The following is a 24,400-nucleotide window of genomic DNA, read 5'->3' as shown; positions in this document are numbered from 1 at the left end:
GAAGGCCATATGTTATGTGATTACATTTGTATGAAATGTCCAGAATAGGCAAAAACCACAGAGACAGAAGGTAGATTACTGGTTGCCAGGGGTTGGGGTGTGACTGCTTCATGGGGAACAGGTTTCTTTGGGAGTGATGAAAATGTTCTGCAATTAGATAGGGGTGATGGTTGAACAACAATGTGAAATGTAATAAAAGCCACTGAATTGCACACCTTAAAATGTTTCAAATGGTGAATTTCATGCTATGTGAATTGTACCTCCAAAAGAGTGAGGACATATACGGAATCTAAAAATGGTACTGATGAACTCAGTGACAAGAACAAGGATGCAGATGCAGAGAATGGACTGGAGAACTCAAGGTTTGGGGGGGGCGGGGGGTGAAGGGGAAGCTGAGATGAAGTGAGAGAGTAGCACAGACATATATATAGTACCAACTGTAAAACAGATAGCCAGTGGGAAGTTGTTGTATAACAGAGGGAGTTCAACTGGAGGATGGAAGATGCCTTAGAGGACTGGGACGGGGAGGGTGGCGGGGACTCGAGGGAGGGTGGGGGGGGGGAGTCGAGGGAGGGAGGGAATACGGGGATATGGGTATAAAAACAGATGATTGAACTTGGTGTACCCCCCAAAAAATAATAAATAAATAAATAAAATTAAAAAAAAAAAAAAAGAATGAGGAGAAAATTGGGTTGCATGTACTAGCTGCGCAACCAAACCCTTTATGGGAGCCAGAGTGGAACCTATGTTATAAAACTATATGGAGGAAAAACAGGATCTGCAAATTGGGCTGTAAATTTTTTTAAAGTGAATCTTTAGGCCATAATGTATGTCTCCACATCCTTTTATGTCTCCATCCAAACCGGAGCAACGCTATGCCTGCCTTTCATCTTAAGTTAGACACAACCGGGTTTGTTTATTTTCCTCAATAGGTGCTAATTCAGGGCTGTACTGCCAAGTGCATTTGGCTTTGGCAGCCTATAAATAGAAGTAGGAACCCCTGAGGTGCAGAAGCTGGCTGATGAAACAAATGCTTGCTACTGTTCTTTCTTACTGTTTTGTTACTGAGACTAAGAGAGGGGTAAATGAAACAAACAAACAACAACAAAACCCTAATAACTGCATTCATCATTCTTCCTTTATTAGCTGTTTTTCTTTCCTAATGACTCAATTAATTCACAACCCATAATATATCCTCTCCTTCAGTGGAGTTTGTTACTTTCAGATACTCACAGCATGTTAAAATCATTACCAGTTCTGTGAGATAGGTGCTGGTTGAAATAAAGACAATAAGTGAAAAACTTCAGAGAGAGCTTGGATGTTTCACTAGTCTTTTCTGGCCTGGGAATGTACTTCAAGCGGCAGTGGTTCTTACAGCCCCTGCCCTCCTCCCCAAATCCTACCTTACCACAGTAAGGTAACCATTTTATCAAAGTAAAATATTATTAAAACAAAAATTAGAATTTCCCATCATCACTTAATCTTCTAAATATTGGGCAGTGTTATAATTTTGCATGAAAATCGGAAATGAGTGGATTTTACTGCAGATGAGATTCAGACTTTTTCTTACCTGAATTCTTCTCTGTAGTCATTCCTAATATACTCAGCTAAAGTCTTGCTGTACTGCAGGCAGCTCTTGAGGATGTAAAACTGCTGGTATAACAGAACTGCTTGGCCAGGACTTAGCAGCTGAAATGAAGCTGAAAGCCCCTTCACCACTTGTTTCACAATACTGGCCACAAAAGTAATCTAGACAAGGAAAATGCAGTTACATGTAGGATGCTGCATGCCACCTGTAAGAGCACCTACATCAGCTGGAATCTCAACTGTAAATCTAGGCTGAAGTCCTCACCACCCTTACACCAATGCCCTTGCAATGTGCTATTTTTTATTGAAATGGTACTCAGCACCAGACCATAGACCAATTGGATTGACCAATTGCCCCCCTACAAGCAGGATCAGAACTAGTACTGACTGTCAAAGAAGTTTGGCTCCAAAGTGGAAGGAGAACATTGGAAGCATAAATTTAGGCTGCTGTAAAAACACAGAAAGGAATACTAGTGCCCTTTTAGGCTCTAACCAGCAGGTTGTTCTGGACACCCATTAAATTAATACAATAAATGTTGCCTTTTCTATTCATGCTGCTACTGACGCTTCCTAAGTACGGCAGGTGATTTGAAGTGAGGTTTCCCCAATCCAGATCCACTTACAAATACTGACTAGATATTGTGTCAAGCAAACACAGACTGAGGTCGGAGTCTGGAGCAGGGAAACAAAGCACTGCCAAGTAAGAGAATCAGCCAGAGCTGACCTGGATGGTGTATTCAATGATTCCAACAGCTTCCTTGCTTGCACATTTCTCTCAAATGGTCTGTTTCTACCCAGACTCTTCAGAAATGGTTTGATACCAAAGCCTTCAACAGTGTTAGTGGTCCTTTTGCCATCTTTCATCCTGACATGCCTTATGGTCACAGACTGGCCTCATACTCAACTCAGTTTCCTTATCAACCTCTAGGGTTGGTTCACCAAAGGAACTGAGTTAAGAAGTCTAGTCTTTATTTGTTATGTCTCTATTTGTTACAAGAGATTTAAAGCAAGGGATGACAATCAGATTTTTATTTTGAATAGATTCCTCTGACTGTAGTCTGGTGGGAAGATAGGACAGACAATCATATAGAAGGAATTATAGTGTCAAGGAGAGAGATGGTGATATTACAGACCAGGATGGTGATTGCCAGGACAGGGTGGCCAGAGTATTAAAGGTGTTATATTCATACTTGCAACTCACACTCACTCTTTAAGATAAATGTTCATTTTTCTCACTTAACTATACAGCCAACATTTTAATATTCTGTTTTCTACATGTATCTTACGGCTTTTCATTAAATAAAGATCACATTTAAGATGTCATTTCAGTATGTTAAACATTCAGGCCCCAAATATAAAAACATTTTATTTTGATTAATAAAATCATCAAATTTCCATTTTCTTGTTTTATAAACTTGACTACTTATAGAGAAATTTTGTGTTTTATTAATTAAGCACAAGAGCATGTGTTTCATTAGCCTTGAGTGGTAGTTTTGTTTCTGCTTCTAGGTACTTACTATGGGAGGACGACTTTGTAGAAAGGACATCATCCGGCTAAGAGCAAACTTTGTTGACCCCCATCCAAGATTTCCCTAAAAGATTCAAGGAAATAAACAAGTTATATTCATGAAGTTCAAGTAGTAGCTAAAAAGATATTCATTCTCAAATATATTTTATCCTGATTAATCAAGTCTTTAAAATCAGTATTTAGGAAAATAAGCTAGATGAACACTTAAGAGCAAAAGTAGTACTGTCATCCAATTTTGGAGATTATCTCTAATATAAGCATTTTTAAAGTATATAATTATTCATATATGTATATCATATAAAAGTCATGACATAATAATCACACAATATAGTATGTATAGTAAAAACATACTGTACCTGCTGAAAGACAAGAAGTATCTCATATAAAAGTGCTGTAGCTGTATCTGTATATTCCAGGATAAGCTTCTGTAACTAGAATTTTAAATAGTAATCAGTGCAGTATCATTGGCAGAGCCAAAAAATGATCATTTCTCCCGGCAATCTTTAGGTATTTATAAAAGAATTTATGATCAACGGTAAATATTAGTGTGGTCAGTTTTCTTGTTCTGTTTGATTCAGTCATTCTCAAAAAAGTGGCTCTCATAAAATGACTGCATATTTAATAATGGCTAAGAAAGTGGGTCAGGGAAATAAGATACAATGGCCTACAGAATACTAACACACAAAGAATTGCACACTTGATTTGGAAAATCATTCAGATCAACAACCCTGCTTCCTTTCAAGAATGTAGAAATATGCTCCCCACAATTAAAGTGGGAAATTCTTCAGGGAATTTAGTCTTACACCCAACTTCTGCCGTATGGGTAGATATATGGTTAGAGACATTCTGTTGTTGTTGTTCTTGAGAAATCCAGACAGTTGGTGAAGCTCTCTTCTAGCCCATAGGCCACTTGGTGCATGAGAACTGTGTCTGTAGGCACGCTACAAGCCAACACATTTTCTCTGACAGTATTCTTTGCAAGAAAGCGCTCTAGTTTGAAATCTGCTCTGTTAGACCTTGGAACCAGAATTTATATGATTCACTCATGGCTTCACTAATAGCCCAGGTACAAAAGATCAGCAGATCCAAAAACAGGAAATTCAGACCTATCTATACTGCCCACTAAATATTTTCATATGGAAATATCAAAGCAAATCAAATAAACTAATCCAAAACCAAGCTTATTATTTCCTCTTTAAACATACTCTTCTTGTAATTCTTATCTGTCATGCAGGCAGGTATCTAAAAGTCATCTAATCTTCACTGTTTATTTTCCCATCAACCTATCAACTCAGTTTCCTAAAAATTTCTGGAATCTTTCCTCTTCACAACTACTATCCCTTTTTTTTCCATTTATTTATTCAACAAATGTGCATCAGACACTGTACTGGTTGGAGTACTGTACTGTACTAATGGAGAGTAACAGAGACATGGTTCCTGCCCTCGTGGAATATACAGTCTAGTGGGGAACACACATCAGTCTAATAATCACATAAATAAATGCATAGTTACAAACTGAAACGAGGGCTATGAAAGAAAAGCACAGGAAGGTAGGAGAGCTCTAAGAAGAAAGCCTAGTTTTGTTCGGGGGTCAAGGAATGCTTCCTTCTGGCCCATATCATCCCTCAGGTGGACTACAGCACTCGCTTCTTAACACCTCTGCCTGTCAGTCTTGCTTCCATCCTCCTCTGTCATCCCTAATCCCCTCACTCCACTGTTGAAATTGGTGTTATAGATGCTCTATATACAGTCTGCTATAATGCACTGATGTTATATTTGACTAACAGCTGTGTCTCCAACCAGACTATAAGCTGAGGGCAGAGATTGTGTCTATTTTGCTTCTTGTTTGGACCTCACTGCCTAGCACACTGTTTAGCTCATAACAGATGCTCAATAAATATTTATTGAATGAGTGAATTTAAAAGTTTTCTAAAACATGTCTGATTGTATGTTCAAGAACTATCAAATCATGTCCCATCCTTTAAAGAAATTGTGTTGGCCTACTCAAAATAAACTAATAATAACCTGATATATTCTCTCAGCATAAGTGAGGTACCTTAATATCTCTAATGTTTTAGTAAAACTTTAGAAAAATAAGTAACTCTAAGTTTGCACTACTTAGGTAAGGAAATGGTAAACTAAGGCAAGAACATTAATCCTAAAATCTCTAAGACAGTGCTTTTTTAGCCATTAGACCCTTGCTGTGGAATTATATATATGTAAATATTTTATATAAACAGATATAAACAGATTTATCTAATAAGGAATATTATTTTTCTTACTATGCATACTTAAAACATATAAAATGGATATAATAGCCATATAGACAGAATAGCTGTCTAAGTTTTGAGCTTAATAACATATTTGCTCTTTGATTTAATTATGTTTCTATATTCTACAATGTCATGGTCTACATAGAAGAACCCAGGACCCCTATATATTGTAGTTAGCCTATTCCAAAATTCTCATCTCACCTCAGCATCAAAAGACATCTCAGCTAAAGTTGAATCAGCCACCAACTGGATGTCAAACACAGGACAAGATTTTGGAATCTGAGGCTCGCTAATTAAAATGACCAAGAGGTTAAATAGTGTTCCCCTGAAAAAAATAAAGGCAATTAATGAGTAAAGTTTAAAACAAAACCACACAAAACAGTGACACCAAGTTGGCAGACACTGAGTGTAATTATACTTAAAAGTATGAAGCACTGCAGACCATTCTTTTTTTGTTGTTGTTAAATTGAGGTATAGTTGATTTACAATATTATATTTGTTTCAGGTATACAATACAGTGATTCGAAAATTTTATAGAGGAACTTCCCAGGTGGTGCAGTGGTTATGAATCCGCCTGCCAATGCAGGGGACACAGGTGCCATCCCTGGTCTGGGAAGATCCCACATGCTGCAGAATAACTAAGCCCGTGTACCACAACTACTGAGCCTGTGCTCTAGAGCCCATGTGCCACATCTACTGAGCCCACACGCCTACAGCCTGTGCTCCACAGCAAGAGAAACCACCGCACTAAGTCTGCGCACCTCAGTGAAGAGTAGCCCCCACTTGCCACAACTAGAGAAAGTCGGCATGCAGCAACAAAGACCCAACGCAGCCAAAAAAAAAAAAAACTTCATAGATTATACTCCATTTATAGTTGTTATAAAATATTGGCTATATTCCCCATTTTGTACAGTATATCCTTGTAGCTTATTTATTTTTATACATAGTAGTTTGCCCTCTTAATTCCCTACCTCTGTCTTGCCGCTCCCCGCTTCCCTCTGCCCACTGGTAAGCCCTAGTTTGTTCTCTATATCTTTGAGTCTGTTTCTTTTTTGTTAGATTCATTAGTTTTATTTTTTAGATTCCACATATAAGTGATATCATACAGTATTTGTCTTTCTCTATTTGACTTATTTCACAAAGCAAAATACCCTCCAGGTCCATCCATGCTGTTGCAAGTGGCAGAATTTTATTCTTTTTTATAGCTATAAAACTGCTACAATTTATGTCAAAGAGTGTTCTACCTATGTTTTCCTCTAAGGGTTTTATGATTTATGGTCTTACCTTTAGATCTTTCATCCATTTTGAGTTTATTTTTGTGTATGGTATGATGTTGTGTGTGTGTGTGTGTGTGTATTACATCTTCTTTGTCCATTCTTCTGTTAATGGACACTAAGGTTGTGTCCATATTTTGGCAATTATAAATAATGCTGTTATGAACATTGGAGTGCATGTATCTTTTCAAATTAGTGTTTTCATTTTCTTCAGATATATACTCAGGGGTGGAATTGCTGGGTCATAACTATTTTTAGTTTTTTGAGAAACCTCCATACTGTTTTCCATAATGGCTGTACCAATTGACATTCCCACCAACAGTGTAGTACAAGGGTTCCTTTTTTTCCCACACCCTCACCAACATTTGTTATTTGTGGTCTTTTTGATGATAGCCATTCTAGTAGGTGTGAGGTGCTGTCTCACTGTGGTTTTGATTTGCATTTCTCTGATGCTTAGTGATGTTGAGCATCTTTTCATGTGCCTCTTGGCCATCTGTATGTCTTCTTTGAATAAATGTCTTTTCAGGTCTTCTGCCCTTTTTTTTAAGCTCTTTATTGGAATTAATTGATTTACACTGTTGTGCCAGTTTGTGCTGTACAACAAAGTGAATCAGCTGTATTTATACATATATCCCCATATCCCCTCCCTCCTGAAACTCCTTCCCACCCTCCCTATCCCACCCCTCTAAGTCATCACCCATCATTGAGTTGATCTCCCTGTGTTATGCAGCAGCTTCCCACTTGCTATCTGTTTTACATTTGATAGTGTATATATGTCAGTGCTACACTCTCACTTCGTCCCAGCTTCCCCTTCGCCCCCACCCCTACCCCGTGTCCTCAGATCCGCTCTCTACATCTGCATCTTTATTCTTGCCCTGCCACTGGGTTCATCAGTACCATTTTTTTTTAGATTCCATATATATGAGTTAGCATACGGTATTTGTTTTTCTCTTTCTGGCTTACTTCACTCTGTATAACAGACTCTAGGTCCATCCACCTCACTACAGATTATTCAATTCCATTCCTTTTTATGGCTGCATAATATTCCATTGTATATATGTGCCACATCTTCATTAGCCATTCATCTGTTGATGCTTCTGCCCATTTTTTAATTGGGTTATTTGGGGTTTTTTTTATATTGAGTTGTATGAGTTGTTTATATATTTTGGATATTAATCCCTAATCTGTCATATCATTTGCAAATATTTTCTCCCATTCAGTAGGTTATCTTTTCATCTTGTCAATGCAAAAGCTGTTAAGTTTAATTAGGTCACATTTGTTCATTTCCACTTTTGTTTCCTTTGCCTTAGGAGACAGATCCAAAACAACATTGCTGCAATTTATGTCAAACACAGTTCTGCCTATGTTTTTTTCTAGGAGTTTTATGATTTATGGTCTTACCTTTGGGTCTTTCATCCATTTTGAGTTTATTTTTGTATACGGTATGAGAAAATGTTCTAATTTCATTCTTTTATATGTAGCTGTCCAGTTTTCCCAGCACCACTTGTTGAAGAGACTGTCTTTTCTGCATTGTATATTCTTGCATCCTTTGTTGTATATTAATTGATCATAAGTGCATGGATTTATTTCTGAGCTCTCTATTCTGTTCCATTGATCTATGTGTCTGTTTTCGTGTCAGTACCATATTGTTTTGATTACTGTAGCTTTGTAGTATAGTCTGAAGTCAGGGAGCATGCTACGTCTAGCTCTGTTTTTTCTCAAGACTGTTTTGGCTATTTGGGGTCTTTTGTGTTTCCATACAAGTTTTTAAATTGTTTGTTCTAGTTCTGTGAAAAATGCCATTGGTGTTTTGATAGGGATTGTATTGAATCTGTAGATTGCCTTGGGTAGTATGGTTATTTTAATAATATTAATTCTTCTAATCCATGAACATGGTATATCTTTCCATCTGTTTCCATCATCCTCAGTTTCTTTCATCAGTGTCTTACAGTTTTCCGAGTACAGGTCTTTTACCTCCTTAGGTAGGTTTATTCCTAGATATTTTATCTTCTTGATGCAATTGTAAATGAGATTGTTTTGTTTTGTTTTGTTTTTTATGAAGTGGTAACTCATCTTGGTTTTTTAAATTGATGTATAGTTGATGTACAATATTATATAAGTTACAGGTATATATAGTATACTGATTCACAATGTTGGCCATATTCCCCATGTTGTATAATATATCCCTATAGCTTATTTCATGCATGATAGTTTGTACCTCTTAATCCCCTACCCCTATATTGCCCCTCTCAGGATTGTTTTCTTAATTCCTCTTTCTGATAGCTCATTGTTAGTGTATAGAAATGCAACAGATTTCTGTATATTAATTTTGAATCCTGCAACTTTACCAGATTCATTGATGGCCTCTAGTAGTTTTTGGTGGCGATTGCAGACCATTCTTGACTAAACTTTTGGATCCTTAGACATGCAGGCAAATGTCTAGTGATAAAACATTTAAGTGAAAACATAATTTCTTGATCTTTTGGTTCAGAGAATACAGTTCTAGAAGTTCACATAGTTTGGAAAGCTTAGGGAATCTGGATTTAAGGGAAATTTGAGTGATTTAAATTATAGCAGTATTTTCCAAAGGGCTTTTTATGGATTACTAATTCGGGGCAATATTACAATCAAAATAGATTCTGTGGTCAAAGGAAGTATGGGAAATACTTGGATAAGCCAAGGTCATTGGCTAGCTTTACCACAAGACTTCTCAGAGGTTTTATATCTGTTTATCTCTGGGACAAAGAAACAGTGTGAAGCATTTCTTAAAATGTTTCTCTCACCCCAATAAAGAGCTTTAAAAAAATGCTTATCTCTTAAGTTTATTTACTCTAGAAACCCTATTTAAACCAAGCATTTCAGAGGTTTACTGTTCCACTAAAAACCACTAGCTATTAGTGAATAAAACTAGTATTAAACTTGAAGTCTTTTGATTTCAAATGCAGTGCACAGTCCACTAACATACACTAATAACTCACTTAAATGTTACTATATATTTGAATAATATATACTACTTGAAAATAAAAAGGCACGCACAAAAGTTCACAATTCAAAAGGTGCATCCTGAGAAGCTGGGTTAATAATCCTATTTTCATTCGTATAGTACAACCCATGTATGGTTGAAAAGGAGCTGAAGGCAGACCATTAGAAAAATCAATTGCCTAATCAGTTGTCCATATCAGAGTAGCTTTGATATACAGGAGCAATAAAAGAATTTACATATAGGACTGTATAAAAATTCTCTGTAACCTTAAGCATTCCTTTCATAATGGAATTAAGAAGAATGTAAACAATCCTTGTTTAGTAATATTTGAGGCTTCCTAATCTTTTTACAATCATTTAAATCATTACCATGATTAGAAGTTTACCAAAATTCTAATAAAAATACAATTCCCCTCCTTTTTCCAACTCAAAAAACAAGTCTAGTTCTCATATCTGCAAAAGAAGTTATCACATTGTCAGTTAGCACATTGCTCAAAAAAGCAGGATATGTCCTACCGGATATTTGCTAATGTTTTATTCAGACTGTTTTATAAAAATAGCCAATCTATTTTCAGAAGACACTTCCAAAATCAACAAAGCGCTCCATTTAGAAGCTTTTCCTGATATTAAGTTTGAATTGACATTCCATTCACTGTTATATTTAATTATAGTCCTTTATTTTCAGCAACAGCTTTCATTTTAAAGTATCATATATCCTAAGCTAAGGGAAGGAACTGTCAAATTCTGAGTCACTTAGTGTGGTAATACATGAATTCAACCATAAGGATACTGAAAAAAAAAAAAAAAAAGAAAGGATTATGACATATTTCAAGAATACAATGAAGTGGGTTGAACAAATAAAATTTCTACTTATGAAAAAAATAAAGAGGAAAATGCTGAAGTGAATAAATGCTTTTTTATTTGCTCAAATGGAATTTAATTTGAAATCTATCCCTTCTGCCAGCTCAGTTTAAAATCCATTAAGCCAATAATAGATAAAAGAAATTTTAATCTAAAATGGTAGTTTCATCCTGACTTATTATCATAGACATTATAGGGTTGACATCACACCCTTAAAAATGGTACCAACAGTTTGATACTTTCATTGTTTAGATTGTTATTATTTCTAATGTAAGAACTTTTAATGTATTACAGTATCTTAAAATACCAACTTTGAAGGGCAAACTCACAGTCTCGTAAGTCATCCTGTGTTATTGTGGTAGGCAGAATTTTAATATGGCTTCCAAGATTTTCATCCCATGGTATATATACTATATGATCCCTTCCCCTAAAGTATGGTCAGGACCTGTTAATATATTAGGCTTTCACTCTTGTCATTATGTTATATTAGGTGAGAAAGGTGAAGAGATTTTGCAAATGTAATTAAGATCCCCATTTAGTTGACTTTTGAGTTAATCAAAGAGAGATTATCCTGAGTGGACTTGATCTAATGAGGCGAGCCCTTTAAAAGAGAGTTTAGGCCTTTTCTGAGCTCAGAAATATTCCTGCCAAGAAGCAAGCTATCATGAGTTTTACAGCTATAAGGAAATTAATTCTGCTAACAACTACCCAAGTGAGCTTGGAAGAGGGCCCCAAGCCTCAGATGAGACTGCAGCCCCAGCCAACACCTTGATTGCATTGTGTGAGACCCTGAGCAGAGGATCCAACTAAGCTGTGCCCAAATTCCCTGATCTACAGAAACTATGAGATAATAAGTGTATGTTGTTTGAAGCCAGTAAATTTGTGGTAATTTGTTACATGGCAATGAAGGTTATTAGTTGTATTAGACATTTACTGTGCTAGTTAATGGTATAGGTAACATGATTTGACCCCTATGAATATCAAAATTGGATGAAAAGTTAGTATTACAACCAGACTCTACTATAGCAATATAATGTGTGTATCAAAGGACATGAAAAGAATTAGTCATATCAGGAAAGAGGCTTGATATAGTAGGGCTGATGTGGTCAAACCAAGTTAAGATAAAACAATTAAAATGCAACACTTTACAACAGAGATTGGTAAGAATGATTTTCTCCAACTTGAATAAAGAAAAGCAGGGACCAAAAGGTGGACAAAAAGGGTAACATGACTTAGCAATAATTTCAGTGTAGGAGAAGACATAAATATCAGACATAATTTTGAATCTCTGTCTTGGAGATTGGGAAAATGGCAGTACCATCAATTCCATAAAGAAGTATGTAGAGAAAACAACAGAGTACATTTTCCTTGTATGCTGTAAAGCAAGGGTCAACAAACTATGTCATGCAGTGCAAGTAGCCTGGAGTATGTTTTTGTAAATAAAGCTTTATTGGAACACAGCTATGCCCATTCCTTTGCATATTGTCTGAGGCTGCTTTTGTGACAATGGCAGCATTAAGTAGTTTCAACAGAGATTATGTGGCCTTTAAAAGCCAAAAATATTTACTATGTGGCCTTTTGCAGAAATGTTTGACCACCCCTGCTATAAAGCACAGTATGCCCATAGTCCCTGGCACATAGCAAGCTGCTGAATGTATGTTAATGAGTATTATCATTAAAATTTGTTTGTAAAGTTCTCACAGATGCAGAGAACAAACATATGTACACCAAGTGGGGAAGGGGGGGGGGGGGGCAGCAGTTGAGGGGAATGAATTGGGAGATTGGGATTGCCATATATACATTACTAATAAGAAAAAATATATCACATTGTACACTTTAAATATACGCAATTTATTATATGTCAATTGTATCTCAATAAAAGTCGTTAAAAAAAATTTTACTTGTAAAGGTCTCTAATAAATAGCCTGGACAAATATTACTAAATGTTCTTATTCTTCCCTCTGGTTTGAATATTTCAGAGTCCATGGTTCTCATCCTCCTTCCACTTTCTAAGAAATGTAGATAAACAATTGATAAGGGTGGGGAAAAAAAAGATTTTAGCCAGACCATTGCCTGAGCATGTAATTCACAGCCTTGTAAATCTCATAAAAAGGTCAAGCAGATAATATGTAAAACATGCAAACATTATACTTTCTGTGGCGAAGAATGCTGTTGTCCCTCACTATACTTTCTTCCATTCTTCCTTTAAAGAACAGATGTCCCATTGCCATATAAAGTTTAGCTAGGCACACAGCCATCCAACTACAGACACATTTTGCAGCTAGAAACTCCATATGCCTAAAGTTCTCACCAGTAGAAGAGAAGATAAGCAAAAGTCTTACATGCCTTGCTTAAAAAGGACCCTGATTCCCACAGGGTGTAATGAAGGCAGGAAGTTCAGTCAGCTAACCATGAGGACAAAGCATGATAGAAGACAGCAGAGCCACAAAAAGGAGGGAACCTAGGTCTCTGGCTGAGCTTGTAGAGGAAAAGCGTGGTCATTGACTCTGGACTGTTATGTAAGAAAGGTGTAAATTTCCATCTTATGTGGGCCACATATTTTGGAGTATCTTTATTATAACAGCTTACCCTCCAATGTCATTCGCTCCATGGTCGGAATATTATATACTAAAAGAAGCTACTATAGTTCCTGACCTTGCAATGTGGATAAGAGTTCTCTGGAAAATTCTAGTAGAGACCCCCTGGTTTTAAATTAATGGTGAGGGCTTCCTAGGTGGCGCAGTGGTTAAGAATCTGCCTGCCAATGCAGGGGACACAGGTTCGATCCCTGCTCCAGGAAGATCCCACATGCCACAGAGCAACTAAGCCCGTGCACCAAAAAAAAAAAAAAAAAAAAAAAAAATTAATGGTGGTTCATTTGGTCTTTTTCAGACAATGACAAAGGATAAACTTATGCTAACAAAATCTTTGTGCCCTCAATAATCAGAGAGAACTCAGTATGTTAATTATTCTGTTCATCACAGAGGGAAGTGAAATAGAATTTAATATATTTTTAAAGGGATTCAACAGAGAAGTGAGGGAGTGCTGAGTTCTGGAAGACACTCAATAGAGTAGGTAATGGGTTGCAACTACAAGGTCTCAGTTTTTAAAAGGCCTTACTTCTTAGCTGCCAATGTGTTCAGGCGTGATGACTCAGTTTCTGTTTCTCTGAACATCAGTCCCAGAGTCTGTACAATTTCAATGCATGCTCTAGAAAACAAAGAGAAAAAAATCACGGAAATGGCATGATTTCTCATATAAGTTCAGAATTCCACAAAATTAGTAATGCACAGTAGAACTGCATTCAGATACCCATGTAGAAGAAAGCATAGGAAGGAAATTCTTTTTTTAAGTGTAAAATTGTGTTTTTTAATACATCTTTATTGGAGTATAATTGCTTTACAATGTTGTGTTAGTTTCTGCTGTACAACAAAGTGAATCAGCTATATGTATACATATATCCCCATATCCCCTCCCTCTTGAGCCTCCCTCCCACTCTCCCTATCCCAGGAAATTCTTTATATTAAATTGCCAACATTGGTTGAGTACCTACTCTGTGATTGCTACATAGTAAGCACTCAAAAATATTCACTGAATGATTTAATTTATAGGTGCATGTCAGGATTAAAAGTCATTTTCATATTGATTTTTGCACTTACTGTTTTGCAAAGTTTTAATGATAATCACACTATTCTTAAACTACATTTAATGATTCTAACTCTCAAGTAGTAATTTGGGCTCAAAATTTCAAAGGTAAAAAAGAGAATACAGTGAAAGTTGTCTTTCCTTCATATACTCATTTTTTTCCCTTTTGGGACAGCCAGTAATACTAGTTTGTTGTGTAGTTCTTCTTTAACTATACAATAAGAACAAACTAAATGCTGTTTTTAAAACTCTATGTGAAGCAACACTTTCAGCACTATTAATCACTAATACAGTATATTTTTTGCCCAGTGCCTTCCACTTACTTTTAACAGCCTAGGGGAAAAAAATATCTATGATTGTCCAATTAGTACTTACACCAGCTCATCAGCCCTTTGGCTTTTATTTTGAAGTGCATTCTTATCCCTAGATTCTGGCAAGTACTCATGAAGTTTGTTCACTAGGAAATAGAAAAGGTCACTGGTCTGTGAAAGCAAGCAGGAAAGGAGATGGTCATTAAGGTATCTGTTGGCAAAATTCTCAATCCTTACGTAATAAAAATAAGAAGAAATGATTTGTTCTTTGATTAGGGAGAAAGTCTCTCTCATTAACACTTGCATAACCCAAATTGAAAATATACTTTTACTTACAACCAAGAGACCACTGTCCTAGTGAACAGAGCCAGAGCTAAAACCTAGCCGGTGATGCTGGGAGATACCTTCTAGGCCCAGCTTCACCATTAATATTGACGATCATCCAGGGACTTCCCTGGTGGTCCAGTGGTTAAGAATCTGCCTGTCAGGGCTTCCCTGGTGGCGCAGTGGTTAAGAATCCACCAGCCAATGCAGGGGACACGAGTTCAAGCCCTGGTCCAGGAAGATTCCACATGCCACGGAGCAACTAAGCCCATGTGCCACAACTACTGAGTCTGTGCTATAGAGCCCGGGAGTCACAACTATTGAGCCACGTGCCACAACTACTGAAGCCCACACACCTAGAGCCTGTGCTCCACAAAAGAGAAGCCACCGCAATGAGAAGCCTGTGCGTCACAGTGAAGAGTAGCCCCCACTCACCGCAACTAGAGAAAGCCCATGGGCAGCAACAAAGACCCAACGCAGCCAATAAATAAATAAGTTTATTAAAAAAAAAAGTGAATCTGCCTGTCAATGCAGGGGATGCAGGTTTAATCCCTGGTCAAGGAACTAAGGTCCCACATGCCTCGGGGCAGCTAAGCCCATGCACTGCAACTACTGAGCCTGCACACCTCAACTAGAGAGCCTGTGTGCCACAACTACAGACCCATGCACTCTGGAGCCCATACACCACAACTAGAGAGAAGCCCGCAGTCTGCAATGAAGAGCCTGCGTGCCACAACAAAGATCCCGCATGCCCCAGCTAAGACCCGACACACGACACAGCCAACAATTAAATAAATTATTTATTTATTTATTTTTTTAAAAAAAGATCATCCAGAAGTAGGTGTATAATCTTAGGCAGGTCATTCAGTCACCTTGGAATAATCATATTAAATGGGGCCCACTATATTTCCTGCCTTTCCAAAGTAATCTGGCCTTTGTGAGGACATAATGAAATAATGGCTAGAAAAGCGCTCATTTAAAAATGTTTGCTAATTCAGTAACAAATGTACAGCACTGGTATAGCCTATGACGATGGTGCTTCTGTTAATACAGTGGAAATGTAGATTGCCATTTCTACCAAAATAAACACTGACTTAAGAGTGGGAGAACCACCTGGGTTCGATCCCTGGTCAGGGAACAACATGCCACATGCATGCCACATGCCCACCTGCTGCAACTAAGATACAATGCAACCAAATAAATAAATAAATATTTTTTTAAAAAATAAAGTAAATGTATTAAAAAAAAAAAAGAAAGAAGGAGTCGGGGAACCAGTTTTTGTGTGTTCCTATCCAGTCTCATGTGATAGTCGAGCATGAAAATAAGCGCTGGCCCATGAAATCAGGCAAGTTGGTACTAATGAGAATTGGATGTAATTGCTTCTCTTTTCTATTCCTGTATTGTTCATTTTCTCCCCAGGACTTTCATTTACCAGTGGCAACTTTGACTCTTTGTTTAGACAGTTATATGTGTGCTCTTATTTAGGTGATACAGCATGAGAAGAGGCTGAGGATGGCAAGTGGAGAGAGGGAGGGACGAGAGGAGCAGGATGTACACCTTGGCCCTCGTAGAAGTGCTGAGACTGACCCAGTGCCCTGATAAATTAGCAGAATGTGACAGCTTTACATGCTGACTCTGGAGACAGGTTTGTTGAGTTCAGATCCCAGATCTGCCACTGGGTAGCTGTAGGACATTTGGTAAATTACTTAATATTCTGTGACTCTTTAGCTCTAAAATGGGAATTAATAGAATCACCTCATGAGGTTGATGTTAGGATTAAGTAAGATATTATTTGTGAAGCCTGAGCAGCACTCAGCATACTGTATGTGCTTAAGAAGCACCAGTTGTTATTGTGATCTCCCACGTGCTCAGTGGTTCAGGACTTTTCACGTATAAAATATATTCCACCTACCAGCAACAGCATGAAAGAGTCTCAGAAATATTATGTCAAAAGAAGCCAAACACAAAAGAGTATATAGTGTAAGATTCATGTAAGTGGAATTCTAGGACTGGCAAAACTAACCTATGATGACAGAAAGTACAATAGTTGCCTGAGGCTAGGGGTCAGAGGAAACTGACTGCCAGAGGGCACAAGGTAGCCCTAAGAGGTGATAGAGATGCTGGGATGACTGGGGTGGTGTTTATACAGATACGTACATTTGTTAAAACTTTTTAAACTGCTCTCAAAAATATGTGCATTTTATTATATACACATTGGACCCCAATATTTCTCCAGAGAAGATATACAAATTGCCAATAAGCACAGAAAAAAAATGCTCAACATCATTAATCATTAGGGAAATGCAAATCAAAACTACTAGATACTCCCAACACCCATCAGAATGGCGGCTATCAAAAAAATCAGTAAATAACAAGTATTGACAAAGATGTGGAAAAACTGGAGCCCTTATGCATTGTTGGTGAGAATATAAAATGGTATAGCGGCTGGGAGAAACAGTATGGCAGTGCCTCAAAGAATTAAAAATAGAATTACCATCTGCTGCCTACTATACTCCCAAAAGGATTGAAAGCAGGGTCTCAAAGAGATACTTGCACACCCATGTTCATGACAGCATTATTCACAATAGGTAATACGCGGAAGCAACCCAAGTACTAATCAATGGATGAATGAATAAATAAAATGTGGTACATTTTAATACAGGGAATACTATTCAACCTTAAAAGGAAGGAAATTCTGATATATACTATAACATCAATGAATCTGGAAGACATCATGCCAAGTGAAATAAGCCAGTCACAAAATAACAAATGCTGTGTGATTCCACTTACATGAGGTATTTGGAATAATCCAACTCATAGAAGTGCAAAGAATGGTGGTTGTCAGGGGCTGGGTGGGGGGAAGGGGAAACGGGGAGTTATTGTTTAATGAGTATAATTTCAGTTTTGTAAGATGAAAAGAGTTCTGGGGATGGGAGGTGGTGGAAGATACACAACATGAATGCATAGCACTGAACTATACACTGAAAAATGGTTAAGATGGTAAATTTTATGTTATATGTATTTTACCATAATTTTTAAAAATTGAAGGAAAAAAACTTCATGAAGAAAAAAGGGTTGGGAAAAAAACATGTCTATAGAACTCTTTCATTTGTTCATTGAACATATAACTATTGACTCCAGCCATGTGGCAGGTACTATGCTAAGTAATGAGAACAACATCTTAAGCAAAACAGACAAACTGGACATGGTGTCTGTACTCCTGAAGCTTACAGTTTAGTCAACCTATGCAAAAGTGTTCTCATAATTTAAAATTTTTCTTGTAATAAAATCGAAGAATAAAAATTATCTAACACAGAAAAACTATACCCCAATAAAGTTGATTTTTAAAAGGTAAAATGATATTCAGTTGACCCTTGAACAACACAGGGTGGGGGGTTTGGGGGGAGTTAGAAGTGCCCATCCTCTCCGCAGTCAAAAATCTGGGTATAACTTACAGTCAGCCCTCCATATCTGCAATTCCACACCCGTGGATTCAACCAACCATGATCGTGTAGTACTTCAGTATTCACTATTGAAAAAAATCAACGTATAAGTGGACCCAAGCAGTTCAAACTAATGTTGTTCACGGGTCAACTGTATATATTACTATAATTGTATAACATTATATTGTTTATTGTATGATTATAATATATTATTAATTATGACTATGCCTATAATTATTCATATTAATTTTATTTTAATTTATAAATAGATATGTAATTTCCCATCGTCTTACCCAGGAATCAAAAATTAAAGCTGCCTCTAATCTCCCCACCCCAGTGTGGGTTCTTAAGGGAGCTTCACATAAACTTACGTTCTCCAGGGAGCCCAGCACTAAGCTGGAAAAAACCATTGCTTTAGCTTGGCTATGATAACCATTTAAATAAAAAAGCTCCTAAAAGAAGATTAAAATGTTGAGTTTTATTAGTCATATTTGTTAACTCTATGTAAATGAATATGAGACTAGATTTTGGTTGCACATTAGAGAGAGAACATAAGACTACCAGGTCTGAAGGACACAGGGTACTCCACTGAAGTATGGAAAGACCCCAAACAGGGAGACTACCCATGTGCCTTTTATTCTCCTCTCCATTCACTTTGGCCTTTCATTTTTGACAACTAAATTAGAGGATCTTCTATTTTAGTCCATCCAAAGACATGACATTACAGAATGGCTGCAGTATTTTCAAGTAAGAAACAGGACGTGAATGCTTTACTCCTAGACTTCCAATCAGGTTAATTTTTCATAAGAGAATAAATTTTCAATTTATTATGAATTGATTGTGGGACCTGATATGCAAGCATTATGTTAGGCCTTAGGGAGAATACAAAGATGAGTAAGACATATGCCTGTCCTGAAAAAGCTTATAGAATATTATGGTAAATAAAAAATACATACCAATAACTATAGCAAAAGGGAGAATGTCTGTGCTAATTCTTGAGGGTAGGGACTGTATCTTAGTCAATGGTTGCATTTCTAGTACCTATTACCAGGCCTAGCACAGAACAGGCATGCAATAAATGTTTACTGAATTGTTAAAGAGAAACTGCTATGAGACAAATGTGTGGATACCAAGGGGGAAAGAGGTGGGGGGTGGGAGGAATTGGGAGACTGTGATCAACACATATACATTATTGATACTGTATATAAAATAGACAACTGATGGGAACATACTGTATAGCACAGGGAATGCTACCCAATGCACTGTGGTCACCTAAATGGGAGGGAAGTCCAAAAGGGAGGGGATATCTGTATGTGTGTGGCTGATTCATTTTGTTGTGCAGTGGAGGCTAACACAACAATAGCAACCACACTCCAATAAAAATTAGTTTTAAAAAAAGTGCTATGAGAGGTGCCATCCAATTGCATTGTCCTATACAGAAGCCACTAGCCACATGTGGCTTTTTAAATTTAAGTTGACTAAAGCTGAATGAAATTAATATTTCACTTCCTTAGTCACTAGCCACATTCAAGTGCTTAATAGCCACATGTGGCTAGTGGCTACTTTATTGAACAGTGCAGATTATAAAATGTCAAGGAAAGTTCTAAGGCACAGAACTGCCATAACAGATCAAAAAGAGGAAAATACCAAAGTTCCCCATTGAGGAAAGGCTGAAGAACAGCATTTGAAATGAGCCTTGGAGAATGAATGGGTAGGATTTTAATAGGAGAAAATGGAAGGAGTATCCTAGAGAAAGCAACAGTAGCGGAAAATGTGAAAGGGCTGGAAATGGCAGGGTGTTCAAATTATTTCACATGGTTCAAGCTTTCACAGAAAAGAGGTGAGAGTGGTGAAGTGGTGGGCTGAGTGGGTTAGACCTGGTTTTATTCTCTTTCTCTGCATCCATCTCTTGCTCCACTGCCAAGGCCACCTGCTTCAGGCCTGTTTTAAGATTGGAGACATTTAAACGACTTCCAGACCAACATTCTGGTGTTCAGTACCAACACCCTTCTTCCTAATCAAACCCTTAGGTGGTAGCTGAGTTCTCCTGCCTAGATATCTGCTTTAAATCCATCCCCTGGGCTTCCCTGGTGACGCAGTGGTTAAGAATCCGCCTGCCAATGCAGAGGACACGGCTTCGAGCCCTGGTCCAGGAAGGTCCCACATGCTGGGGAGCAACTAAGCCTGTGTGCCACAACTACTGAGGCTGTGCTCTAGAGCCCACGAGCCACAACTATTGAGCCCACGTGCTGCAACTACTGAAGCCCACTCACCTAGAGCCCGTGCTCCGCAAGAGAAGCCACCGCAATAAGAAGCCCTTGTGCTGCAATGAAGAGTAGCCCCCACTCTCCACAACTACAGAAAGCCCATGTGCAGCAACAAAGACACAATGCAGCCAATAAATAAAAAATAAAATAAATTTTTTATAAATAAATAAAGTCCATCCCCTGATCGTGTCCAGGTTGCCTGAGTGGATCTCTTCTTTGGGCTCTGTGCTAGGTCTTTTGCCAGCCCTTTGCCAGCTACTGGCTTTACTTTACTCTTGACTTTATACTTTACTCTTCACATCCTGTGAAGGCCCTGTTCCCACATCCTAAACATGCAGATCTTCCTGGTGCCAAATGTTTATGCAGACATCTGGTTGTAATCCACCCACATGTTGAAATGCCCTGATATTTCATTGTGCACATTCTCTATGTAGAGATCACTCTCGCCCTTGGGCACTGTGCCTTCTCCTTTAGCATCTACAGCTGGATTCGTTTTCCCAGTGCCTGCCCTATACAGATGTTGGCCCCTTCGTGAATACCCACCCTGCTAAAATAAAGGTCATGCCTGTCCGAATTCAGAATCTGTGACAAGAGGTCAGTAGTGGAGAGCCTTAAATGCCAAAGCCAAAGTGTTTATACTTAATAAGGAGAGCCTCAAGAAGTTTCTGAGGAAGCAAAGTCCTCACAATCAGTGTTATAGATTAATAAATACCATGTGTAGGATGGACTAGAGGTTTATTTGGGTGGAAGACAATACCAATTTCTTTAGCCTTTCCATGTGGACTCTTCATAACCATATGTAAGTCATTTTGATGCCTGTCCCTGTATTTCCCTGTGAGGTTCTGTAGTTAAAGCTTGGATGGTACATTCCTAACAGGGTCTATCTAGCACAAGCATTTTAGATTATACAGCACTGCATCATCCTTACCTGCCTCAGTGCTGGGGACACTTGACATACTCCTCTATAGCTTCTGTGCTGTCTGATTAGGGTGATCAACCATTCCAGTTTGCTTGGGACTAAAAGTCTTTGCACAAAAAGTCCCAAGTGCTGTGAGCTTCCTCAGTCCTAGGCAAACTGGGACAGTTTGTTATCCTAGTCTAGGCAAGCCAGGATGGTTGGTCCCCAGATGTGTGAAGCACTTAGAATGTAAGAAATGACCAAGACTGTCTTCTATGGCTGGGGAAGCTGGGCACTTCCCAACTGTGCAATAAAATGATGGCAGCTGTGTACGAGACCACTAGACAGAACTAACCTCATCAGCACAGCACCAGTACTCATCTGGGCTTCTCACTACCTTCACCTAAACCCTGAAACTGACACTGAGTCAGTCTTACAGAGTAAGTCTGCAACTTGCTGAGTGGGAGCTAGATTGCTTTGACTTCTTAGGAGTCACCTTTTAAAAATTAACAACTCTACACTCAAAAGTAATTTTTAATTATATTTTTATGGTAGAGGAACGTTTACATAAGACTCTTGAACTCTACTTTCCCGTCTCACTGTCTATACTCATAGCTATTGCATGCCAGGAGCTTCCCTTCTCTCTCTCTCTTTTTGTTGAATCTGCCAACCCAATCCATGTGAGCTACTTTTTGCTGCTGCTGTCCTCTCTTCTGTCTCCTCTGCCCCAGCACACAAATATACATTTATTCCAGCACAACATGTCAAGCATCGAGATGACTGCATTACATTTAATCAACACTTAAAAATACAGCATCAGTATACAGCATTTATTTATACTTTACTTCATGCTTGAATATACTGCATTTGATAAACACATAAAACAAGTTTTAAAGATTGAAAATAATACAAAACACCTACTTTCCAGAAAAGCCTTTTCAGAATGAAGTTTTTCTGGGCTGCTACTTTAAGTTCCATAATTAAACAAAGTATCTTCCTCAAAGTATTGTCTTTAAGAAAAAGTTCAGATTTAAGTTGACCGAAGTGCTTAATTTTCTCCTCAGATCTACAGAAAGGAAAGAAAATTTTCCATGGGAAAAATGATAAGAAACAGCAGTTTGAGGAATATCAATGATTATTGACAGGTTTGTAAAACTTCGTTGCTAACTGAATTTTAATATAGTTTTGTACTTCTAGCTTTGTTACTTATCAGTAATGAAACTTGCTCCTCCCAAATTGAACTATTCATTAATCTCCAAACATACTCTTTTGCCATGCCCCTTTACTCAAGCTGCACATGTTAGGAATACTCTCATTGTCCCTGGTAAACTTCTGTCCCTCTTTCATAGTCTAGCACAGAGTTTGTTCACATACCATTTACCATAATTCATGAATCATATGTAATATTATTTGTTTAATATTTTTTCTTTAAATCAACTCATTTTTTTCTTAGAGAAATTTCTTTATGAAGAAAACTTTGTATCACTACTTCACAAGGGAAAACCAGTACCATTTGCTATAAATAGCAGGTACCTGTAAAAATACCATGAAAGAAACAAAATTCGAAGTCGATGCTCCCTATTTCGAGCCTGAAGTCTGCTCTTCCTTTGACAAAAAGGCAGAGCATGTGTTAAGAGAGCTGCCACTACTGGCACTGAGCCAAGAGGTTCTCTCTAATGGGATCAGACGAGTTGAGAAAGGGAATCACTTTTTTACCATGGAATTCAAAGTTATTTCATGCCACGTCAGCATACCACATGAAGTCGTCTCCCATCACCGCCCCATGTGCGTTCCACACTTTAGGAAAAGCTGGCTTAGCTGAAATGAGTTAACACCTTCTTCTCAGAGCTTTCCCTAATTCCACCAACAATGAGGACCCTCTCCCATAGCACTTTTTCCATACTTCTTACACCACACTAATCCCACTTCACTCCATTGCAGTTACTTGTGTGCTTGTCCTGGCCCCTCAGCTGATTGGCAGCAACTTGAAAACACGTTATTGGGTTAGATATCATTTCCATCTCCCACTGTGGTCGGTAACAACAACCTGCACTTACTGAGCAGACTCTGTGGCGGGCTCTGCCTGGGTGCTCTTCATGACCTAGCTCATTCAGCGTCGCTAGGAGGGCTGAGCTGGGAATTACTATTGCATTTACAGGTGTTAGCTTAAGTAGCCTGTCCAAGCTCACACAACCAGTGATTCAGAAAAGCAGGGTGCAAAGTAACAGAGAGATGTTTCATGTTCTGTGTAGGTTAATGGAAATGTCTTAGACTTTCTGGCTTGAAGTAAAAATATTTTTACCATTTATTCCACAAATCTTGATACCAGCCATTTATTCCAATAATGATACATGGAATCTTGGTTCTTGCCCACTCCTTTCCCCTTTATTTAAAAAAATCTAAGATGCTCTCCTCTATCCAGTCAATGATCCTCTGTTATTAACACAAAAATTAAAACTTCCTGAAAAACAGTCTCTTTTCTAGTGGAGACACTGGAGGAGATGATCATTAAGAATTCAGTCTTAACTATCAAAAAGACCACAAATAGCAAATGTCGGCGAGGATGTGGAAGAAAAGGGAACTCTTGTACACTGTTAGTGGGAATGTAAATTGGTGCAGCCACTATGGAAAACAGTACAGAAAATAGAATTACGATATGACCCAGCAATTCCACTCCTGGGTACTTATCTGAAAAAAATGAAAACACTAATTCGAAAAGAAACATACACACCAAAGTTCGTAGCAGCATTATTTACAAAGGCTAACATATGTAAGCAACCTAAGTGCCCATCAGCAGATGAATGGATAAAGAAGATGTGGTACATATACACATAATGGAATATTACTCAGCCATAAAAAAGAATGGAATTTTGCCATTTGCAACAACATGAATGGACTTGGAGGGTGTTATGTTAATTGAAATAAGTCAGATAGAAAAAGGCAAGTACTGTATAATATCACATGTATGTGGAATCTAAAAAATAAACTAGTGAATATAACAAAAAAG

General features: G+C 37.8%; 1 protein-coding gene and 1 long non-coding RNA gene across 5 annotated transcripts in view; one reads left to right on the top strand and one right to left on the bottom strand.

Moving 5' to 3' along the window:
* Positions 1-24,400, bottom strand: part of C7H12orf56 (chromosome 7 C12orf56 homolog) — a 72,938-nt gene that overhangs the window by 3,235 nt on the left and 45,303 nt on the right. Inside the window, exons 6-12 of one of the 4 annotated variants that reach the window (XM_057741803.1) lie at positions 22,315-22,459; positions 14,526-14,632; positions 13,626-13,715; positions 5,590-5,713; positions 3,472-3,546; positions 3,105-3,179; positions 1,571-1,749 (exon numbers count right to left, since the gene is read on the bottom strand). In XM_057741803.1, coding sequence (XP_057597786.1) covers positions 1,571-1,749; positions 3,105-3,179; positions 3,472-3,546; positions 5,590-5,713; positions 13,626-13,715; positions 14,526-14,632; positions 22,315-22,459 — 795 coding nt within the window. The remainder of the gene's footprint in view (positions 1-1,570; positions 1,750-3,104; positions 3,180-3,471; positions 3,547-5,589; positions 5,714-13,625; positions 13,716-14,525; positions 14,633-22,314; positions 22,460-24,400) is intronic. The other 3 variants (XM_057741804.1, XM_057741805.1, XM_057741807.1) reach the window with 3 other exon arrangements.
* The window catches only part of LOC130856859 (uncharacterized), a 106,124-nt gene that overhangs the window by 37,354 nt on the left and 44,370 nt on the right, over positions 1-24,400 (top strand). The gene's annotated exons all lie outside the window — the stretch shown is intronic.

Source organism: Hippopotamus amphibius, chromosome 7 (assembly GCF_030028045.1).
Source record: "Hippopotamus amphibius kiboko isolate mHipAmp2 chromosome 7, mHipAmp2.hap2, whole genome shotgun sequence".
NCBI lineage: Eukaryota > Metazoa > Chordata > Mammalia > Artiodactyla > Hippopotamidae > Hippopotamus > Hippopotamus amphibius.
The sequence above is the reverse complement of the archived record's forward strand: the minus strand, read 5'-3'. Positions and strand labels throughout refer to the sequence as shown.